The following is a 23,054-nucleotide window of genomic DNA, read 5'->3' on the forward strand; positions in this document are numbered from 1 at the left end:
GTTTAGGGTTAAAGGCTACAGTGGGAGCTCCTGCTCGGAGCAGGTGGGCACCTGCTTTGTGGTTTGCTAAAGTCTACGTGATACTTTATTTGTAACCCTTTTCTTTTATTGATTGAAATTCTGTAATGTAGGGTGGGACTCAAAGGGGCATTCGGTTACTCTAGCCACTTATTCACTGATTTTCACTTTTCTTGTCGCATGTTTTCTCAACAAGCTCCCCCTACAGCTGTGGTGCTAATATTTCACAACACAGTCGTAAATTCACTTGCGGTGCGCTCCTCCCGTTTCTACCGTAGACGCGCTCACGTGCTTTTGTTATTGTTGGATCCGGTGTGTTGAACAAATTCCCAGACACTCCAACTTTATCGTGTAGAGCTATGCCTACCGAGGTGGGTATGTACATTTGACATGTACATTTTTGTATTCTGTTATCAACCGTAATCCATAACAGGGGGTGGGCGGATGAATCTAGCAAACATTACCGCTTATTCTTATTAATCTACCCCCAAAAGGAACTGTGATGAAGTACAAAGCTCACGTTGCAGTCTTTTGTAACGTAGACAGGATACATTATTGGTTACAATCAATGTTTTACATGTTATTATAAAACAATTATAGATCATAACAGAGTCGACCTAAGTATAAACAATTTTATTGACACAGAAACGCTGTAGTTTAGCTCTCGCCATTCCGTAAACGCACTACCGATATTTATTCTTGAGCTGTCCCTCGATCGGTCAACAGCTTTCTTTCTCTCCCTCACCTCCTCTGCCGAGAACCTTTTTCTTTTCACTGGAGCTTGCGAAGCATTATCCATCGTGGCGTGTTGGTTCTTTTAGCTAGTATTAAGCTTGAGGGGGGCGTGTGTGTTTCGAATAGCCGTAAAGCAGTTCGTGTTTCTCGCTCTTTCTCGCTTCTCACAAGACTTCGTATTTCCAACTTACCGGGACGGTAGTCCTCATGTTGCAAGGCTGGTTTTCCGCCTGGGAATGCTGGGGGGAGCAGGGAAAGTCACCATTTTCACCAGAACTGGTTATTTAAACATCCAAATGATTTCTAAATGGATTTATTAAGTTGAAAAAGTTGCCAAGTGCTGCTTTAATTTTGGAAACCAATTGGATAGTGAAAAGTTGAGGTTAAAAACTTGAATGGAGCCAAGCTGATTGAAGTTTGATTGTGAAACATGGAGGTTCAGGTCAATGCTACAGCTTCACCAATGTGTGCTACTTGGTTGCGCTCAACAGTTCTGCTGTGTTTTTCATTGGAACTGTTATTTTGTTGCAAATAGAGCAAACAATGTTGCCGATACTTAGTTTAAACTGTAAGCTACATCATTAAATATTACCTATTTGTTTGTTGAACTTTTATAAAATCCATGTCACATTTTGCAAAATTCTGGAAAAATTGCATTCTTGCTCGTTTCTGCATCAGAGAGTTTGAGTCTTAAATCAATCTCAATGCACAGTCTGTGTCTAAAATTGTTCTTTATGCCAGTAAAGTGCTTAAACCTCACTTTTAAAAGTATTGCACGACAGTAATGTAGCACTATTTGCTAAGACGGCATATTCTGCAGACAACCACTGCTTGTGTGAATGCAGTCAGTTTTGACCACAAAAGATGAGGTCATTTGATTGATTGTATATCATTTGACTATTTACGGCACTATCTTTTTACTGTTTTTAAACTAAAGACGGCATTTTGCCTGTTAGAAATACATGCTTGATTATAATGTTATTATTTTTAATGGGTAGAATTAAATGAACAGCAAAAATCAGTATTTTGTTCACGAACCACCTCTGTCACCTAACGTACCACAGTTTGGGAACCACTGCGTTACTATGATCAAAGAAGATAATTTGTATGTTCCTACTGTACATTTGACTACCAAACAGTCAAAATGCTTTATATTATCTTTTTAGTGATTTAAATAGTTGTTCTGCCTTAAAACTGCTGACAAGCTGTTATTGTTATACTGTAATTCTTTTCCACATAATCTATATTATAGATATATTTACAATATTTGTCATCACATCGCAGTTTAAACATTGTTTGGAGGACAACACTGGGAAGATATTATATACAGAACATATTTGTGGAAAAAAAAAAAAATACTGTTCAAATTGGCTTGGACGTTTGACCAGTACTGCACATTGGATATATACCGTATACGCTCACATGCACCATTACTAAGCTTTATAATCTATTGATTTCTGCTGTAGCACTAAAAGATATCATTACACATTCCTACAGGCCTCATGAATTGAGTTTAGTTACAATGACAAGCTGTTGTATGCTGGGGCTTGTTAGGTAAATCAATGTTTTGCAAGAGTAGAGACATAATACTCATGCAACATGACTACGGTACCTTTTTTAAATGGCTACATTCTCACGCGCTCTCTTTTCCTTGGGGGTTGAATGTACATCACATCACTGTTCTGATTAGTATGCATGTTGCCGTACTTGTGTTCCTGTCTTCGTCTTGTTTTCCGCTAGCTCGCTCTCTCTGTTATGCTCTCGGGCTCGGCAATGGTGTAACAGAAACAGGATGCTGAGACAAGACAGGCATCAAAATTGCTGGAAGAGTGTGTGTCTGTGGGTGTGTGAGGAAGAGGGCAGCCTAATTGGTGATAGCCTGCAGCCTCATCATCTCCAGAGCTCCCTCACAAGCAAGTGATGTCTCTGTACTGGTTCCATGCCAGATGTTGTCCTCTGGCTGAGAGGCCGGTCTTTGCACAGAGGCAGATGTGTCCGGCCTCCATTATCGTGCTAAATTATCTAGGCAGATACACTACTGCTTTCCTCATCAGACCTATTTTGGCTTTTTTTTCCTGCTACCATTCTCCCTATTTTTCCAGGGAAACTCTCATACTCAGCACTTCTGTGGTTTTAAGTGTCCTGTACCCATTTTCACTGAAATTTAGGCTGGTGTTCTGAAAACTTCTCAAAGTTACCTCACAAAGACGCCTTTTTTTACACAATACTTAACAATAACCAGTTGACAAAAACAAATGTAAATAATAACCTGTCATTTTAGACATTTATAATATTACAGAAGATTTATTTTTCAAATAAAAGTTTGTCTTTTGGGGGAAAAAAATATTAAGCACCACAACAAATTTGAACATTTAATAATAAATAGAAATGTTTCTTCTTTGAATTAAATATCAGAATGATTTCTGAAAGGATCGTGTGACACTGACAATTGAAATAATGACTGCTGAAAATTCAGCTTTGCCACCACAGGAATTCATTATATTTTAATATATTAAAGGGATAGTTCACCCAGAAATTAAAATCTGTTATCAGTTACTCACCCTTGGTTACCCACATTTTTTATTTTTTTTATTTTTAAATATGATCTTATTTAATTAAAAAAAAGTAATACAAGTTTGGAACAACTTGAAGGTGAGTAAAAAATAAATAAATAGAAAACACTTATTTTAAAACTGCTGTTTACTGTATTTGTGATTACATAAGGCCTTGGTGAGCATAAGAGACTTCATACATAAAAAAACTTTTAGACCCCAAACTACAGTATAATATAATATAATGTAATGTAATTTATATATAATTTATATTAAGTTCCAAATCCATTTCAGTGTCTGTATGTCATCACAAGCTGATTTTAATGCAAGCATGAGATATTATTTATCAAACGGAATTCATAGCATTCAATTCACATGTATTATATTTGTAAATAAATATCAGGAGCAACTGTGTAATATACAGTATGAAATGCTCACAATTGTCATTTGTATTTTAGTTGATTATAATGAGACTCTTTATTAAACATTATATTAGACTATCATGTCTTAACTGCTGGAGGATTTTTTATTTTTTTATTTTTTTATTATTCTGCTGAAACTTTTGAAAATGATTTTAACAAAGTCAGACCACGTTTAGTTTAAGATATTTTATCAAAGTGGTGAAATCTTGGTTATGGGAAAAGTGGTGGTCTAATATTATCATGATTTATATTGTTGTTTCTTTAAATGTATTTTAACTGTTTTTTTTAACATGAACATTTAAGCTGACATGGCTAAACAAACAAACAAACAAAAACAAAATAATGGGGGTGAATGGAAGGAGTTTTGTGAATCTATTTTTGTTTCCAATTGATACCAGCCCAGAACCAGACCTTGACTATCTCCCATTGTAAAATGAGCTGTCTTGAGATTCGGCTCACTAAATTGAATTGCTCTATAAAATAATTGAGATACGTATAAACAGATTAAAGCAATTGACGGCGGTAAACGGCACTTCAAAAGCCCCTCAGCAGGAATACATTATGTGGTGTTTTCATAAACACTGCCTTGCAATATAACAAAGAAATAAAATGTGGTGTATAATGAGTCTTTTTTTATGGCATTTATCTTCGGGTTTGACTGAGCAGTTGTGGGCTACTGTTGTGAAATGCTGTAGAGAATTTCAGTGTCTGACTGTAAAACATTTTAGTAAGCAGTCATTCATCTGTCGCCATCAGCACCGGGGTTTATGATCAGCCACGAGCTGCTGTCACTGCTCAGCACTCTCCCTTTTTTAGTGTTTCCTAAATTCTCTCTTCTCTTCTCTTCTTTCTCTCTCAGATGCCACCATTCTCAGTTACGATGGCAGTAAGTTCATGAAGATCCAGTTGCCAGTAGTGATGCACACAGAGGCAGAAGACGTGTCGCTGCGCTTCCGTTCCCAGCGTGCCTATGGTGTTCTCATGGCAACCACCTCTCGAAACTCAGCTGACACTCTGAGGCTGGAGCTGGACGGAGGACGTGTCCGACTCACTGTCAATCTAGGTACATCAGCCAATCGGAGTGCTCACTTTAATGGCTAAATACACACATACACAACATAGCATGGAATCATTTGTTTTCAGTTGTTTTCAATTTGTTGTTGAACTATCTATTGTCTGTGTTAATGAGTATGAGTTTTACTATTCAGATTAATTTTTGCCAGTATTTCTCTTTTAATATTCAGGTAACACCCACACAATATCTTGGCTATGGGGACTATATGGGGACTGATTATATGCACACTATAGACACTATTATATTATATTATATTATATTATATTATATTATATTATATTATATTATATTATATTATATTATATTATATTATATTATATTATATTATATTATATTATATTATATTATATTTAGTGCTGGACAATGATTAATAGACCTTATTCAGACATGACAGGTATGAAAGTGAGGCTATGAGGGATAGACTTACCGTTTTTCCAATGGCATCCGCTGTAAAAAGCTGAAAAAAGCGGCTAGATTACTTACAATTTTCCACAGCTTACATTGTCGGGAGTTTTTTATCAACTGAAATTTCTTGGAAAGATATTTTTCCAGTGTTTCATGAGCAGAACAATCCGAAAACACATTAAATAACAGTACAGCCCATTGAAGAGATACATGTCTATCCCTCACAGCCTCGCTTTCATTCTCATTAAAAATCAAAGATGGCGCTGCCGTGAATAAGGCGCATTGCCATTAAACACATCCAAAACAAAAGTTTGTGTTTACATAATATATGTGTGTGTACTGTGTATAATTATTTTGTATATATAAATACACACATATGCATGTATACATTTAAGAAAAATGTGTTATTTATATATATAATATTTATATTTATATATAACATAAATGATGTATAAATATATACCTTATATACACACAAATATTTCTTACATTTGTACATGCATGTGTGTGTATTTATATATATATATATATACAAAATAATTATACACAGTACACACACATATATTATGTAAACACAAACTTTTATTTTGAATGCGATAAATCGCCTTTAATCGTTACCCAGCACTAATTTATTATATTATATTATATTATATTATATTATATTATATTATATTATATTATATTATATTATATTATATTATATTATATTATATTATATTATATTATATTATATTATATTATATTATATTATATTATTGTTCCCAGAGTATAGATAAGTATATACAGTAGACACACTTTCTACAGACATTACACACTTTAAAATCTTTGTGTTGAAGAGAAGGATGTAGAACCTTCAACGGCCAGAGTCTGCGGCCAAGCGCTCACTCCCAGATGAGCATGCTGTAGACTTTCCCTACCAGAGAGTGCACAGTCCTTGCCACAGTACTGATACACAATAGTTCTTCATCTGCATACTGTACACTCCCCACTAGAGCGTTACACGTGTCAAGAGTACTGACAAGCCATTGTTCCGCCCAGTACGTTTCATTTACATTTCCCCAGAAGCCACTACACTTTCCTCCCTCGGTTGCACGGCTTAATATTATACAGTCTTGCTCCACTAATAAAGCACCACCTCTGCTGTTCGCAAGTTCAAGCTAGTTCACAGTAAGTAAATTTGAACATTAATCGTCTAAAGCTAAAAAGTTCCTCTGCTGAAATGTGCAGAACTCTCACTAATCTCAAATGAATGCCATCCATTCCCATATGGCAGTGTGACATACACTGTTCCATTTAACATGTCCGCTTACATATAGCATGTCTAAAACCTCCCAGTTGTCCCAGCAGGCTTAAACTTGCACACCTCCGCATACACAAACAGACATGCACCCACACATACACCAATCATTTCTTATGGCCCGGAGGGTACTGCACTCGCTGTTAGGGTGGACACACGTTGCTCTCTGGCTGTTAGCGGCCACGATTTTCACTGTGGTTGACGACACGCGACGGGCTACAGCCTCATGGGAAAAAGATAGAGCTGGATTTGTGTAATGTTCTGAATTCCTCTCGGCCCTCCACTCCATCATAGCACACACTGAAGCGTGGATAGGACACTGAGCGCGAGAAATATTGATTCTCCATTCCAGAAGTACACTTTGCAAAAGACAGTAATGGGTAAGGGGGCCTCCTCACAGGATTCAAGCACGGGTTTATATTATACAGTACGAACCAGAACAAAAGCTGTTGTGTTGTGCTGTTCAGTAAGGAGTCTCAGCGGTACTGTACTTTTTAGCATTTAAAGAACGCTCACCTTGAGTTTCTTTCTTTCTTTTTTTTTTTTTTAAACCTAAGATTTAGGTTTTAGTGTTAAGGCAAATTCACTTGGGAACATGGGGTTTGGAAAAGAAGGCTGAACATCCTGAATACTAATAAGTGATATCAGGGCTCAACAATAAAGACTTTAAGTGTGAGAGTTTTGTGCCAGTTGACAGTTTCACAACTGGTTAATGTAAAGGTTAATAAATTAGTTATATTATAGTTTTTTAATTTCAAAATAAATAGATGAGTTAATACACACATATATACACAGATATACATATATATAATTTTATTAGTATTATTGTTATTCGTTTTGGAGGGACCAGCTAAGATGTTGGTAGCGAAAATAAAAAATACTACTGAAAAAAAAAACTTGTTGTTGAGACCTGAATAGAATTTATTTAAAAGCAGTATTAGTAGCATTAATAATGATCCTGTCAGGATCTTGCCTGTAGGGAAATTACCAAGAGGTGTGTTTTTTATTTTCATGCACACAGTCAAACCTCACTCGTACTGGATTTCCTTACAGCTTCATTGTGAGAACCCCCCCCCCCATACAATGTGTTATTCCTACAGTTCTTCTCACATGCAAGCAGGAAAAGTGAACCTCATGTCAAGGGCTGTGGGTTTTTCGGAGTGTTTTTATCTACAGGAGCATTCTGAATTCAGCTCTTTTCCCAGGAGGCTAAGGCTTACCGTGGACACGCACTGGTGCTCTGCTGCGACATAAACGCACGTTTTTCCTCTCCCTCTTATCTCACGGCCCTTTTCCTATTTCCAAATTCATCAAATATGAACCGTTCTTTAATTCGTCTGATTTTACTCATTAAAGGGAAGTGTTTTTAAAAATGTGCATATGAGAGCATCAGCAGCACCATTGGCGAGGACAGGCTGTTTCTCTGGCAAGATTCTCTCTCTTTTCCTCTTCCTGTGCCGCTTTCTGAGCTAACCCAGAGAGCAAATTAATCAATTACCTCTGAATATTCAGTAGTCCCGAGACTCATATGGAACTGGTTATAATCACATTTCAATACATGCCAAATCTCCCTAATTCTAAATATATTATGGCACAGTGAAGGCATGAATATTCATTAGCGCAGGCAGCGAGTCTGTATCGACTCCACCTGGGGTTCATTATCGGCACGCAGGAGGTAGAAAAGAAAGAGTGCGTATCTGGTCAGCGAAACAGCGCCTCTCCGCTCCACTTGGTTTTGCGTGTCCGTCCCCAGTTTGTTGGCGATGTGTAGTAATGGATGTCTGCAGTCATAACCTTGAAGGCTGAATTTACATCTTGTCTGTTCTCCCCCATCTAGACTGTATCAGGATAAACTGTACTACCAGTAAGTGACTCTTCCCCTCTCTTCCTCTTCTCTCTGCCTCTATGATACTGAACCAAAGCGCCCTCTGTATGTGTACTCTTCATTTGTATGTATGTGCGTGTGTGTGTGTGTATGGTTTCAGAAGTGTAAAACATTGCGGTTATGAAGCCTCTGTGTTGCGGCAAGCAGGGCATTTCCAAAGTGCGAGCAAGCTGTCAGGTACGGCTAGATTTTGCCTCTGGGCTGCAGGAGCCTGAAGGCTCCCTGGCAGCCATTTTCTAGGAATGTGAGAAATAGAGCCGACTGGAATTAGAGGAGAGGCGATTACGTTTCTCACTCACAGATCACACTCCAGCTCACGCAGTTTCCAATAACCCTCGCAAAGATCATTTCCTCAGAGAGCCTCTCCTCAAATCCCTCCTCAGCCCCGAGCTTAACAGCCAATGACTGCATCTTGTTTTCCTTCCCTCGTCTTTATGTTGCTTCCTGGTCCCTGCAGAAGGAGAGCCTATCAGGAAGTGTTGGGAAGAGAAAAATGTGGCTATTTTTTGAAAGTTGTGTGATTATTGTGTACATTGAGTATGTACTACTTGCCTTGTTTTGTTCTTGTTCCATGCTCATATGAATTTTGTTTTCTTTCTAGGAAAAAAAAACACACAAAATATTAGAATCTTCACCAGGTCTTTTCCGTACAGCAACATATATAGAGCACAGCTGTTACACTCAAATAATAAAAGGAATAGTTATAATATCAGTAGCTCATATGACGTACGCTATATTTCAGTTCTTCTGAAGTTATACAATATGTTTAAATTAAATGATTTGCTGACCATCTTCCTCTCCAGTCAGCTGTTAAATGGAGAACTGCTGTGACCAGATCATTGACTCAACGGTAATTCATGAACAAATGAGTGAACCACATCAGCCGGTTAAAAGAAACCCATTTAAAAGAGCCAATTTTGCACTGATTTGGTTTTAGGTTCACAGTTATTGTTTTTTTTTGTGTGTTTTTTTTTTTAGCTTAATTGGTGTGATCTGTCACAACATAAATTATTTATTGTGGTAATTATTTATGCTATGTTAAATTATTTATGGCAGGGGTGAATTCAGGATGATTGGGAGAATTGACTGGGAAAAAATACGAATTAACCCCTACAACCTTTATTAGCAACCTATTTGTGTACATATACACACCTGGCTGTTAGTCCATTCTAACATAGTCACTATGAACTATCAGTAAAATAGTTTGCCAATAAATAAATAAACAACACAGATTTCTTTAAATAAAGCAGCAGTTTGCTTAACATATTCCTTTAACAAGAAACAGATGTCTTGTGTTAGGAAGGTAGTGGAAGAAAAAAAGTGATGCGAGGAGAAAGATGGGTGTTCTCCATCTCTGCAGGCTTTGCCAATCTATTTTTACATCTCACTTTTTAATTTTGTATTTTTTTAATTAATTTATTTATTTTGAGAACTCCAGCATACCCTGGCATTGATTCTCCAAAAGCATCAGGGTAATTAATAGCACTTTCTGAAGTCTCTTTCAAATAAGTCTTTGTTTGTTTTTGTGTTTGCTTGAATCTCTTAAAGTGACTCATCGTAGAGTCTTATGTCCCCAAACTGCCATTGCTCATTCATATTCAAAGAATGAACGTAATGATCAGTTCCCTCATCGTCAAACTAATACGGCTCTTCATCCACATTTGGCCTTCAGAAGTATTTGCTTCGTGCTGTTGCATAGTAACAACAGCTTATTTGTTAATTCACAGAGTTTCTCGTCCAATCAAAAGCATCCGGAGATTTCAAGGATTTTACCATCTGATAAAGTGCTTTGTTTCTTGGTCTTACCGAGTGTATTTTGTTTGTGCGTCTTAACAGGCTTTTGTGAGCGTATTATTGTTTTGTTATTTCGTTGCAACCCTGAGCTCAGTATATTGGCTCATTTGACAATGAGGCAGTTGTCTGCGTTAACCTGGATGCCCAAGATAACAAAGCACCTGAGCTTCCTCAGGGGGCTTTGCCACATCCTTTCGTCTACTCCCTCGGCATAATGGTAGCACAACACACTCCCAGACACAGTAGTCTTGTAAACAGGCTAGTGACAAATTAGGGTGCACGTTGTTAGATTTTTTTGCCAAGAATCTGCTGTTTGTAAGACCAGGGATTGTAAAATATTTATTTTCTATTTTTTTTTTCCATCGTTGGGCAAATCCAGCAGTCTTGAATCTCTTAGTGTGACATGCCTGTCCTCAAATAAGGATGTCAGACCGGACGCAGACTGCCCAGTCAATGATGTATATCGTAAAATCTGTTGATGTGTCACAGTCTTGTCTTGGCTTTTCTCACTTGGCTCATATCTTGCGATCTGACAAGCTGATTCATAGCTACAAAGCATTTCCATGCACTTGATAAAATTAAGTTTGACCAAATCAATAATTCTTTTGACATTCTTTTTTAATGTCATGTTAAAGCTTTAGACTAACTAAAATCATGCTTTCAATTTTTTATTGAAAAAAAAAAACCCAAACATTTTATTAAAAAATAGTAAAAACAGGAATATTATGAAATATTATGACAATTTAAAACAACTGTTTTTCGATTTTAATATATTCAAATGTATAGTCAAATGCAATTTATTCCTGTGATGGCAAATCAGCATCATTACTCCAGCCATTATATCACTTGATCCTTCATAGATCAGTTTAAAATGCTGAAATATTTCTTAAATTAAAAACACTTGTGCAGCTTTATATTTTTGTGCAAACTCTGTTATATTTTTCCAGGATTCTTCAATGAATAGAAATGAAAAAATACTTATTTTGCAACATTAAAATGTCTTTTGCAGTGCCTCCTTGCTGAATAAAAGTGGTATTTTATTTTATTTTAATTTATTTTATTTTATTTTATTTTACTGACCCTGAACTTTTGAAAAGCGTATTCACATAAACCGAGTTCAATTGTCCTCAGCATTCTGCTCTTGTTCTGAAAGACAGAGGTAACTCACAGTGTGTATTTATTCCTTCAAATATTTGATTACACATTGTGTCATGTATACTTAGACAGATGAAGACTGTAGCTCGACTACGCAATAACCTGCTGTAGCTCAATTATAACTGTCAATGTAAATGCTCAGAGAGATGGACTGCCCATAGGGGAGATTCACAAAGGATGGATTCTTGATTAAAAATGGCTAGACAGACCACAGCAGAATGAAACAGACTATGTTTATAGGTGCATTAACTTCCTTGCACCAGATGGACTGTATAAATTTGAGATGCTTATGTCATCCCCAGAATTATCTGATCCAGTCTATATTTTTAAAAATGGACATTGATCTGACATGCAGCATATCAAAAGTTGAACTATATGTTCAACTGAAAAATAGCACAGGTGAAATGCAAGAACACATCCTGTGTCAACAAATCCCTGCATGTACTAACAGAAGATCTCATGAACAAACTCCAGCCTGATTATTTAATAACACCTTGCGCAAGAAGTGCATTTTCCGACGACAAGGGGACTAGAATCAAGAGATTCATGTGAATTCAAAAGGACCTCATTTCTCTGAAACGGCCTCCTCCATAAATATGCAGAAGCGTTGCCATTTACTGAAGCGGTAGTGTTCATAAATATGCAGTGGCGATGCTCCTGTTTCATTTGTGATGCAGATAGAACGGCAGACAGGGTGAATAGCAATGCTAGCCCTCCGAGCCTGATCTCACTGTGTTTGTTTGTCTGTATTTACTGATCTTTACATGGTGTGGCTGACTGTATAAGTCTCACATTGTGAGTCCTATGAGAATAGTATTAAAAGGCAATTCATTTAATGTCCCACAATCTCACCCCTAACCTAGCCTAATTTCTGAGTGATGGAGCAGATGGTCACATCATGACGCCCCCCATTCCATCACAGCCTCGGTATCCCAGTTTGCCGCAGTGATGTTCAGATCTGGGCAGGACGGATGACTCTGTTTGAACCACTGGGCATCGGACCCAAAGCCTTTTATCCCACATGATTGGCTCTTTAAATGATTTGTTGCTTCCTGATGAAGGCCCAATTTTGTCTCCGAAAGCCATACGGAGTCCCAGGGGTTTGAGTGGATTCTCTGTCCTCTCAACAACTCATTTGTGTACCAAATGAATGTCCTTTTACCCCAATGGGACTGAATTCTGGTGACGTTAAGTAAAGTTACCAGAACATGCTTGCCTGAATCTATTCCTTGGAGGCAAACAGTTGCGGGGAGGACTGTTGAAATGGGCCAAGGCCATCAAGCACTCACCTTCACGAAGTGTCTTGCTGCTGATTACACTGGGTGTTTCGGCATTGAAAAAGCAAAACAGCTCTCGTTTGACAATGTGCAAAACACAAGGATGCCTGGAGCTGTCAGGATCCTCCACATCTCCCTCACAGTTGGGCATCTACCCACACAGTAAGGAGCCTTGGGAGATAATTATACACAACTACATATGAACAGAGAGGAAGTTGGAAAGGTGTGAATGGTCCCATGAAAACCACAGGAACCAATTCCACTTCGATAGTGAAGAAAGATGCCTGTATATTTCTGACGAGTGGTTTGTCACCCGTCGATACAGTTGGGTAAGAGGTCTCGTAAACAAATCAGAAATGGAAACGTTTCGCACGGTAGTCCCCTGCAGAGAGTTTACCTTTTAACACAACACACAGAAGAAGAGTCTGACTCTGCTTGTTTACATTCTGTTATTTCAATTTACAAGTCACTCTGGAAGTGGATTCAGTAAGATTTTTTTTCAAGAACGTTTATCAACAGTGTCATTCATTTTGTTGAGTTTATTGCATTTTTTTTTTCCTCACCTAGGAACTGAAATGGAAACAGTATCAGTTTGATAAATGTGGCCATCATGGGTTTGCTGTCAGTACGATTATATATATATATATATATATATATATATATATATATATATATAGCTATTTATCCCCCAGTTTCACAGATGGCTTAAGCCTATAGTCCCAGACTAAAATGCATTATTGAACTGTATTAACTGAAAGCAACATGTCCTAAAAATGTCCGTATTGTTTTGTCTCAAAATGCACAACAGTAATGTTTTTTTTTTTCTTTTTTTTTTCTAGGCACGTTTATAAAAGCTACTTAAATGTCCTAATTAAACTAAGGACTAATTCTGTCTGTGAAACCGGGGCTGAATTTCTTTAAAGACATCAGTATTTTTTTTCAGCAAGGATGCATTAAATGTATCAAAAGTGATAGCAGCGACATTTATAATGTCACAAATGATTGTGTTTCAAATAAATGATTTTCTTTTGAACTTTCTAAAAAACAAATTTTATTGTTTCCACAAAAAATATTAAGCAGCACAACTGCTTTAAATTGACAATAATAAGAAGAAACTTTTATTGAGCTCCAAATTATCCTATCAGACTGATTTCTGGATCATGTGACACAGAAGACTGGAGTAATGATGCCAAAAACTCAGCTTTGAATCGCAGGAATACATTTTATTTTTAAATGTATTAAAATAGACAAACAGTTCTTTTAAACTCTAATAATGAAATAATTCACAATATTACACTTTTACATCAAATGAATGCAGTCTTGGAGAGCATAAAATCCATTAAGCATTAAAAACAGGGCATTGATGGCAGCCGTTTTCTTTTTTCCAAATTTGGAAAAGAAAAAAAAAAGAAAGAAAGAAACACATGCACTCTTAGAAAGTGAGAAGAAAGCCTTTCCTTTTTGGTAAATTTAAGAAACAAGCCATGGATGGTGGCCATTTTGTTTTTTGTTTTTCAAGCACATGTAGGTGTTCATAGATTTTTAAGTCAATTCAACCCTCAAAATGTATGGTGATATCTGTCTTGTTGCATCTTTTTCTTTGCTCAAGGACACGGCTTCTTATTGTCTGTATCTATGTCAAAAAGACAAAATCAGGGATTCTGAGCAATGGGAGATGTATTATTTAAGCTCCCGTGGAGAAACCGAAGCAAAGGCTTTTCATGTTTGAACAGCCTGCTATTGTGCAGCCTCATCTCTATGTTTTGTATCCTCATTAATTATATGTGCCAGGCATACTCTTGTTGTGTGTGTGTGTGCCCGCGTGCGCGTGCATGCTTATGTGTTTGAGCGTTGTTCTTCTTCTGACACGAAGAACAAGCCGTTGCCAATTAGGGACTCTGCCTCCCCCAGGGTGACAGTGTGTTCAACCAAGAGAGTGCTGTCACATCAGCTCATGGGTTGTTAATATGGCCTGAGTGTCAGCAGGATGAAAGATGTATATTTAGAAACCAGTGGGGTCACTATACGCTCTTGGCTAAATCAAGCTATAGGTTGAGAGCAGCATTTTGGCTAGTTAGAGGTTTGCACTTCAGGGATCCATATTTCCACCTTGGGTCTCTGACATTTAGTTGCACCGTCAAAATGGTTTGGCTGTTCGGATTTTGATGACCTTTAAATTATTTTCTATAAAAACTGCTTCACACGACAGAATGAAATGTGAGGCGTATTGGTTTAAGGTTGTAGTTTTATGTTGTGGTTATTTATCATGCGGTGTTTTGAAAGTTAATGTTTTAACTTGCTCTGCACCACGAACAACAAAAAAGACAGTTTACACCTGTTTGAATTATTAATTAGTAGAACATTTCCTTTTATTATCAGTAACCATAATAAATTAAACCACTCACACATATACGTGGGCGTGGACAGGTGCGGAGGACACAGTCAATATCAGTGTCAGAATTTTATTGTATTATAAAGGGAAGGGTCAATATTTGCCTCCTTAAATTTTTTACCTTTGTTTTGTACTTTTAAATGTCTACCTACTATACATATTTTTTTAACACACAGTATGCCATCTTGAACTAATTTATAATAAATATAAAGAATAAAATTATGTAAATATAAAGAAATGTATGGTAAAAAAAAAGTTTTGTATGTGTACATAACATGTATACACTTACCTAAAGGATTAGGAACACCATACTAATACTGTTTTTGACCTCCTTTCGCCTTCAGAACTGCCTTAATTCTACGTGGCATTGATTTAACGAGATGCTGAAAGCATTCTTTAGAAATGTTGGCCCATATTGATAGGATAGCATCTTGCAGTTGATGGAGATTTGTGGGATGCACATCCAGGACACGAAGCTCCCGTTCCACCACATCCTAAAGATGCTCTATTGGGTTGAGATCTGGTGACTGTGGTGACCAGTTTAGTACAGTGAACTCATTGTCATGTTCAAGAAACCCATTTGAAATGATTCAAGCTTTGTGACAGTGTATTATCCTACTGGAAGTAGCCATCAGAGGATGGGTCCATGGTGGCCATAAAGGGATGGACATGGTCAGAAACAATGCTCAGGTAGGCTGTGGCATTTAGACAATGCTCAATTGGCACTAAGCGGCCTAAAGTGGTAACGCAGTGGTATCAGGGCATGATGGATCGATGTTCTCATTCTGTTTACGCCAAATTCAGACTCTATCACCTGAATGTCTCAACAGAAATCGAGACTCATCAGACCAGGCAACATTTTTCCAGTCTTCAACTGTTCAATTTTGGTGAGCTCTTGCAAATTGTAGCCTCTTTTTCCTATTTCTAGTGGAGATGAGTGGTACCCGGGGAGTCTTCTGCTGTTGTAGCCCATCCGCCTGAAGGTTGTGCGTGTTGTGGCTTCACAAATGCTTTGCTGCATACCTCGGATGTAACGAGTTGTTATTTCAGTCAAAGTTGCTCTTCTATCAGCTTGAATCAGTCGGCCCATTCTCCTTTGACCTCTAGCATCAACAAGGTATTTTTGCCCACAGGACTTCTGTATACTAGATGTTTTTCTCTTTTCACACCATTCTTTGTAAACCCTAGAAATGGTTGTGTGTGAAAATCCCAGTAACTGAGCAGATTGTGAAATACACAGATCGGCCCCTCTGGCACCAACAACAATGCCACGCTCAAAATTGCTTAAATCACGTTTCTTTCCCATTCTGACTTTTAGTTTAAAGTTCAGGAGATTGTCTTGACCTGGACCACACCCCTAAATGCATTGAAGCAACTGCCATGTGATTGGTTGATTAGATCGTTTCATTAATGAGAAATTAATGAGAAAGTACTCTATCTTATATATTAATATTTTTAAATGGCTATATTGTATTATATATTATATTGTATTAATTATATGATATCCTCACTTTCTTTCTCCTCTTTTTTACCATCGCATTTAAAACATCTTCAGTCACATTTGATAGCATTTTTGCCCTGGTTAATTTCTGACCCTGGCTGATACATTGTGAAAAATAGAAAGATTTAGCTGTAACACAGCCATGTTTTAAATTTGTTGGACGATCAAAGAGTTCCTAAAATGACTTTAGCATTGCTGATTAGTCAGTCCCAGTTGAGCTGAATTACTGTGCCCTCAATATGAAGATCGTCCTGTCTCAAAATGGCTGCCTGCGCTTGTTTCACATGGGTATCGTTCTCAGCTGGATGAGCTAGATATCAATGCATCTCATCTCTCCTAACCTAGACGAGTGTGTGCATGTGTGTGTGTGTGTGTGTGTGTGTGTGTGTCTAGTCTGTGTTCTCCTGCTAGCCCTGTCCTGTCAGAGCTCTCTAGCCAGCCTCTGCCCGCCTCTGTCTTATTTAACTCTGCCCTCTCTCTCCACCCTGGGAGATGAGAATCAAAGTGACCGGACACACGCAACCATCTGCCCCAGTTCCATGGCAACAAGCTGCCCTCCCAGACAGAGGGAGAGGCTTTTTGTCTTTGCTGCTTGTGAGTTTATCTGAACACTACTTCCTAATAAAGGCATAGCAGCCGTGGACCTTTAGCTGTCTCTCCAGCTGTCTAATCACACGCTGTCACCTTTTCACATATCCTTTGTGCTGCGATGGTCAGAGGCCTAAAAAAAGCACATGTCATGTCTTGTATATTGCCGGAGGCTTAATAGTGCTGCCCCTTAGTGTTTCCTCTCAGTGGTGACTTTTTCTTTTTCTCAGATCTGCAGAGATACCTTTAGGTGGCATTGTTTCGCACTATGAAACTTTACATGCTGCTGCTTTTCTTTCCCTTTGAGCTGGCTGATCTGGATTCATTGTAATTGAGAGCAGGGAGGGATAGAAAATCGATTGGGAGCCTGGCAGTTCTTTAATGGCAACTCTTTTTACCTGTTATCAAGTGAGATGGGCTGCAGGGGCCCCTGACAATGACACGCTGCCCTCTTAGCGGCTGTCTGACTGATGAGGAGAGACAACGACGTGTCAAAGAGAGCCAGAGTGGCTGAAATCACAAAGCCTGCAGGCTCCTCTTCGCACGCTCTGATCATCTAATGGAAGCTCGATTGGAGCCCGGAGGTCCGGGGGCCCCGTCGAACTCGCCGCACGACGCACGTGTTCACGGGATAAAGGGGAGGCTCTACAGCCGAGAAATTGCTTTCTCGAATAGAGTTTACAGTCTGGGGGTTTCTTGGATGTGCTTCCTAAACCGCTCTGGAATTGTAAAGACGTGAGAAGCATATGCAGCCGAACATCACTCGACTGAAATCAAGGAGGGCCGTCGTAAAAACAGTTGAATGGCTCCATCTGGTGGAGGAAGTGGGATAATACATTTGAGTTCACGTCATGTATTGTATGCTAACAAATCGTTTTTTTGTTGTTGTTTTTCGGGGAGACCGAATTGATTACAGGGCTTGCCACAAGACCACAGGACATTCAGTATCTGATCTAAATGTGTGAATGTGATGTGTGACAGAATCATTTCCTCTGCTGTTTATCTATGAACCCTCTTTTCTTTTTCTCTACATGGATATCAGTCACCTCTCTACACCCCCTTTTTTTTAGTTTATCCCGTTTCACAACCCTTTGCTTCCTCTGTCTCTCTATCACTCTCTGTCTTTCTACCTTCTGTTAACCGCTGTGTGGGACATGTTATAGGTAAAGGTCCAGAGACCATATTTGCGGGCCAGAACTTGAATGACAACGAATGGCACACAGTTCGTGTCGTCAGAAGAGGCAAAAGTCTGAAGCTAATGGTGGATGACCTGCAGCCATCTGAAGGTACATCATGTTCTCAAGTATTCTTTGAGTTTGATAGTGAGCATCCTATGTGAGCTTTTGAAGTGGATAGTTTAAAATGTGCAGAGCGTTATTGTCCGACTCTGACCCTATACGAACATATACATCACCAATACTTTTTGGATTTAAACGTTAATGTACATTAACATACAATTCAAGATTGCTATGGCAAAAAAAAAAAAAAAAAAAAAAAATTAAATATGATCTCTTTGTGTCTCTGATAAAAATAAATAAAAAATTCCTGCCTTATGTACAGTATGTATAAAAAAATACATACATTTCCATTTCAAAAGTTTGAGGTCGATAAGATTTATTTGATGGACTTTTTTTTTTTTTTTTTACATTTAAAATGTAATTTATTCATGTGACAGCAAAGCTGAATTTTCAGCAGCCATTACTCCAGTCTTCAGTTTTAATGCACAGTCTTTACTGTCAATTTTGATAAATGTAATGCATTCTTTATGAATTTAAAGTATTTATTTTGAACAGTAGTGTAATTTTATAAAAATAAATTATATAAAATATGTAATTCTTTCCTTGTTTATATAGTCCTTAGGTATATGTAAAATAAAAACAAAACTTCACCTGTGATTTCAAAATATGAAACCACAGGTATTTTATATGCTTATAAATTGATTTATATAAAATAATAAATAATTTCCTTGTTGATGAACTGGGTGTAAGAAAGTCCTATGAAAGAGCCATTCATGAAAGGATTGAGTGGCTCACTTTCCAATAGCCTTCCCTCAGTTCCCTCAGTTCCCTTTTGCAATCTGCCCTGTAAATGAACGTCATATGAACAAAGTAGTGCTTTCCCACAGTGCCGTACAATCATCTTTAGTTTCTTGCTGAATTTACTAGTGTATAGTCGACACTTTGAAATAAACTTGGTATTTTCTTTAATGCTGATATGTTCGGAGGCCGAACCACTGAGGGAATACATTATACTCACATAACCTTCCTGATTTTAGAGTCAACGAGTTTTCTCTTGGGAAGCTTTAAAAGAGGTTTTTAAAATATTTAAAGACTTCTTTTTCTCCCACTGGTTTGCTGGAATATGAAGTTCACATTTTTTTCCTTCATATTCCCTAACATACTTCAGACATTTTTACAACTCTTTATGTATTCGTGTTTCCAAGTCTCTGGTGTTTGTTAAAAATTCCAATTTGCTGCAGTAGATTTAAGATGACCCACTTTGACAACACTGCGGCCCTGTCCTGAATTGCACACTTTATATGTACACGTCGTCTTGCTAAGGCTTGTACGTGTCTGTCAAGCCCACAAGACCGTATCACATCTCATTTGTCCACTTCATGACTGTATATACTGTATTCAGTATTACGTCACTCTTTGGGTGGTAGTTGGGACAGGGCCTGTGTTTTGACACACTACCCATTCCTGTATTAAATCTGTTTTCGATTATTCGCCTTGGTAAGGTCAAATCACGGGGGACCACACGCAGCTGGAGTTCCACAATGTGGAGACGGGCATCGTTACAGAGAAGCGATACATGCCCGCCGTGCCCTCCAACTTCATTGGACACCTGCAGGGTCTGTCCTTCAATGGCATGTCCTACATTGACCTGTGCAAGAACGGCGACATTGACTACTGCGAATTGAACGCCATGATCGGCTACAGGAGCATCGTGGCAGATCCGGTTACCTTCAAGTCTCGTTCTAGCTATGTGACCTTGCCCACTCTGCAGGCCTATTACTCCATGCACTTGTTTTTCCAGTTTAAGACCACTTCACCAGATGGGCTTGTCTTGTACAACCGAGGAGATGGCAATGACTTTATAGTTGTAGAGCTGGTGAAAGGGTAAGTGCAATTCATTTTTAATGGGCCACGTTTGATACATTTAGAACATGTGATAAGTCCTTCACTGAATGTGTTCATGACTGTTTGCATGCAGATATCTCCATTATGTGTCAGACCTGGGAAATGGGGCTCATCTCATTAAGGGAAATTCCAACACACCTCTGAATGACAATCACTGGCACAATGTGATGATCTCAAGAGACACAAACAACCTTCACACAGTTAAAATAGACACCAAAATCACCACACAGACTACCATGGGAGCCAAGAACCTGGATCTGAAAGGTACTTTTGATATTCTCTTTGATTTCAACTGATCATTTAAGCTGAACTACAGTAGATAGATATAATAATTATATTATATTATAAGATGTTTTTTTTCAAGAAGTCTCCTATGCTCACCAAGGCTTCATCAGCCATTAGTCCAAGCTTTAGTGGCATATGTTCTTTCAGAAATCATTCTAATATGCTGATTTTGTTCGAGTTTTTCAGGATTCTTTCATTAATATAAAGTTTGAAAGAAAAGCATTTGAAAAAAAAAGATATAATTTGTAAGATTATAAATATCTTTACTGTTATATTAGGTCAATTTATGAAAGTATATATGGAATAAAAGTGCAATAAACAAAAGGACCAGCAGGGGGAAGTGGTGTACCTTTTCTATGGCTATTTCCAAAACATGTTCCCCTGATAGTTGAAATGAAAAGACATTGTCAGTCAGAGCATAATATTTCCTGTCTCTACAGGTGATTTGTATGTGGGAGGTGTGGCCAAAGAGATGTATAAGGACTTGCCAAAGCTGGTGCATTCGAAAGAGGGCTTCCAGGGCTGCTTGGCATCTGTGGACCTGAACGGCCGTTTGCCAGACCTGCTGTCAGACGCACTGTCCAACGCCGGCCAGGTGGAGAGAGGATGCGAAGGTGAGGAAAACGGTATGAATGGCACAGACACAAAGCCGGCATTAGTGCGGTCCTTCGCTAGATGACTGTAATCTCCAATCCTTGTCTCATCTCATGCACTCCTGTTCATCCTCTCTGCTTCTTGTTCTCTTCAATATCTGTTTTATGTTTTCTTCATGCTGGGCCAGTTTTAACAGGTTTCAGGCTTCTGTGTTCTTTTCCTCTGTTGGAAACAGGTGTAGATTAGTGATGAACGTTATGGACCCATCCATGTCAAGAGACCTTGTGTTTTCCCCAAGCTATAACTGTGATGAAGCTGAATATACAGTATGAGAGTAAAGAGACTGGTTATTGACAGTTTGTTAGTAGCATATTAATTAGGGGTGTCAAAGTTAACAAGAATCTTTTCATCAAAGCTCAGAAAGATATAAAAGTGACATTTTTAACTAATTTCTGGCTCATTTTATAAAATAATCTCGAAAAAAAAAACAGAAACATAATAAGCAACAAACATAGTAAGCAGCACAGCTGTTTTAAACATTGATAATAATAATAAATTATTCTTGAGCACCAAATCAGCATATTAGAATGATTTCAAAAGGATCATGTGACACTGAAGAGTCATGATGCTGAAAATTTGCATCACATAAATAAAATAAAATGTAAAACTTATTCAAAAAGAAAATGGCTCATTTAAATTGTAATATTTAACAATATTTAATTTTTTACTGCATTTTTGATTAAAAAACAATGCAGCCTTGGTGAGCGTAAGAGACTTAATTTAAAACATTAATTAAATAATGCATCAAATCTTTTCTCGAGAAGCTTTTGCTTTCCATAGACTGCTATTATTTATTTTTAAATAAATGTTTTTTTTTTTTTTTATAATTCTTAACTACAGTCTAACTGTAACCCTGCTACTGAAAGAAAACCTATTTGTTACATTTCCAGGAACCATTTTTTAGAAATTTTGTTTGAAAGTATGACAAAACACACACACATATAGTACTTATAACCATCAGAATATTCAATTGTAAACTTTGGTAAGAACCACAACATTTAAAGTGCATATAAACCTTTGATTATGAATACATATATTATTTTTTAGTAATAAAAAAACATTGTTGGGTAACATTTAGGGAATGGTCATGGCTGAAAAATGTCCTTCTGTTCAAACCAAATCTACGCTTACTGGCTTTTATCATGTATTTTCCTGATTTTTTTTTTGGCATCTCTAATTCCACCTCTCTTCTTTCCTTGGGTCTCTGTCTACTTTCATCTACTTTCCTTATTTCCTCTATCTGTTCCCTTACATTTTAACAACTTAATTTGTTATAATCACAGACATTCCAGTGCCTCTACTAACATCTTATATATTTTGTTTTGTTTTTTTCTTTTTCGTTTGGCTGACAAAAGTTGCATTGCTGAAAGCTGACTTGCAAGGTAGATAGCCATATGTGTGTCTCAACCGATGCTCCCTCCTCCCCTCCTTTAGTGTGACCGTCTGATGTCGTAGATAACCTTTAGATAACCAGCAGCCGGTCTAGTTACTCCATCACCGTAAATACAAGCACAGTCCGCGCACCTTGTATTTACAGCCCCTGCTCTTAAAATGTCTCGGAGTGTCCTGTGTCATAGTTTTCCCTCACTTACCCTTCACTTCTCTTATCATTGGAGCGTACATCTGTTCTGTGGTTTACTGGAGGCATGCGTCCCCCCTTCCCTGTTTCGACAGTGCCCCCTCCTCACCCACTGCATGCAGTCTCAACTCCTTCCACACACACAAAAAAAAAAAAATGCTACGGAAATAGTCTGTAGCCTTTACCCCCGTTAAAGGCCTTAAAACTAGATGGAATTTCCCAAGCGGTTAGGGAATCTCTCCCGTGAGTTTGAAGCCACATTACTCCGCTCAGATATATAACACTTGGTTTGAGAGA

The 23,054-nt window shown here is 37.9% G+C and overlaps 1 protein-coding gene across 25 annotated transcripts in view; it reads left to right on the plus strand.

Annotated features, from left to right (window-relative positions):
• nrxn1a (neurexin 1a) overlaps positions 1–23,054 on the plus strand; it is a 245,765-nt gene that overhangs the window by 157,677 nt on the left and 65,034 nt on the right. For 16 of the 25 annotated variants that reach the window (XM_089122111.1, XM_089122110.1, XM_089122113.1 and 13 more), the window contains 6 exons: positions 4,587–4,790; positions 8,342–8,368; positions 18,260–18,382; positions 19,837–20,218; positions 20,313–20,503; positions 20,965–21,150. In XM_089122111.1, the coding sequence (XP_088978237.1) occupies positions 4,587–4,790; positions 8,342–8,368; positions 18,260–18,382; positions 19,837–20,218; positions 20,313–20,503; positions 20,965–21,150 (1,113 nt within the window). The remainder of the gene's footprint in view (positions 1–4,586; positions 4,791–8,341; positions 8,369–18,259; positions 18,383–19,836; positions 20,219–20,312; positions 20,504–20,964; positions 21,151–23,054) is intronic. The other 9 variants (XM_039661398.2, XM_039661406.2, XM_089122129.1 and 6 more) reach the window with 3 other exon arrangements.

The sequence above is a fragment of the Pimephales promelas genome, chromosome 17, assembly GCF_988280905.1.
Source record: "Pimephales promelas chromosome 17, fPimPro1.hap1.1, whole genome shotgun sequence".
NCBI classification, from domain to species: domain Eukaryota; kingdom Metazoa; phylum Chordata; class Actinopteri; order Cypriniformes; family Leuciscidae; genus Pimephales; species Pimephales promelas.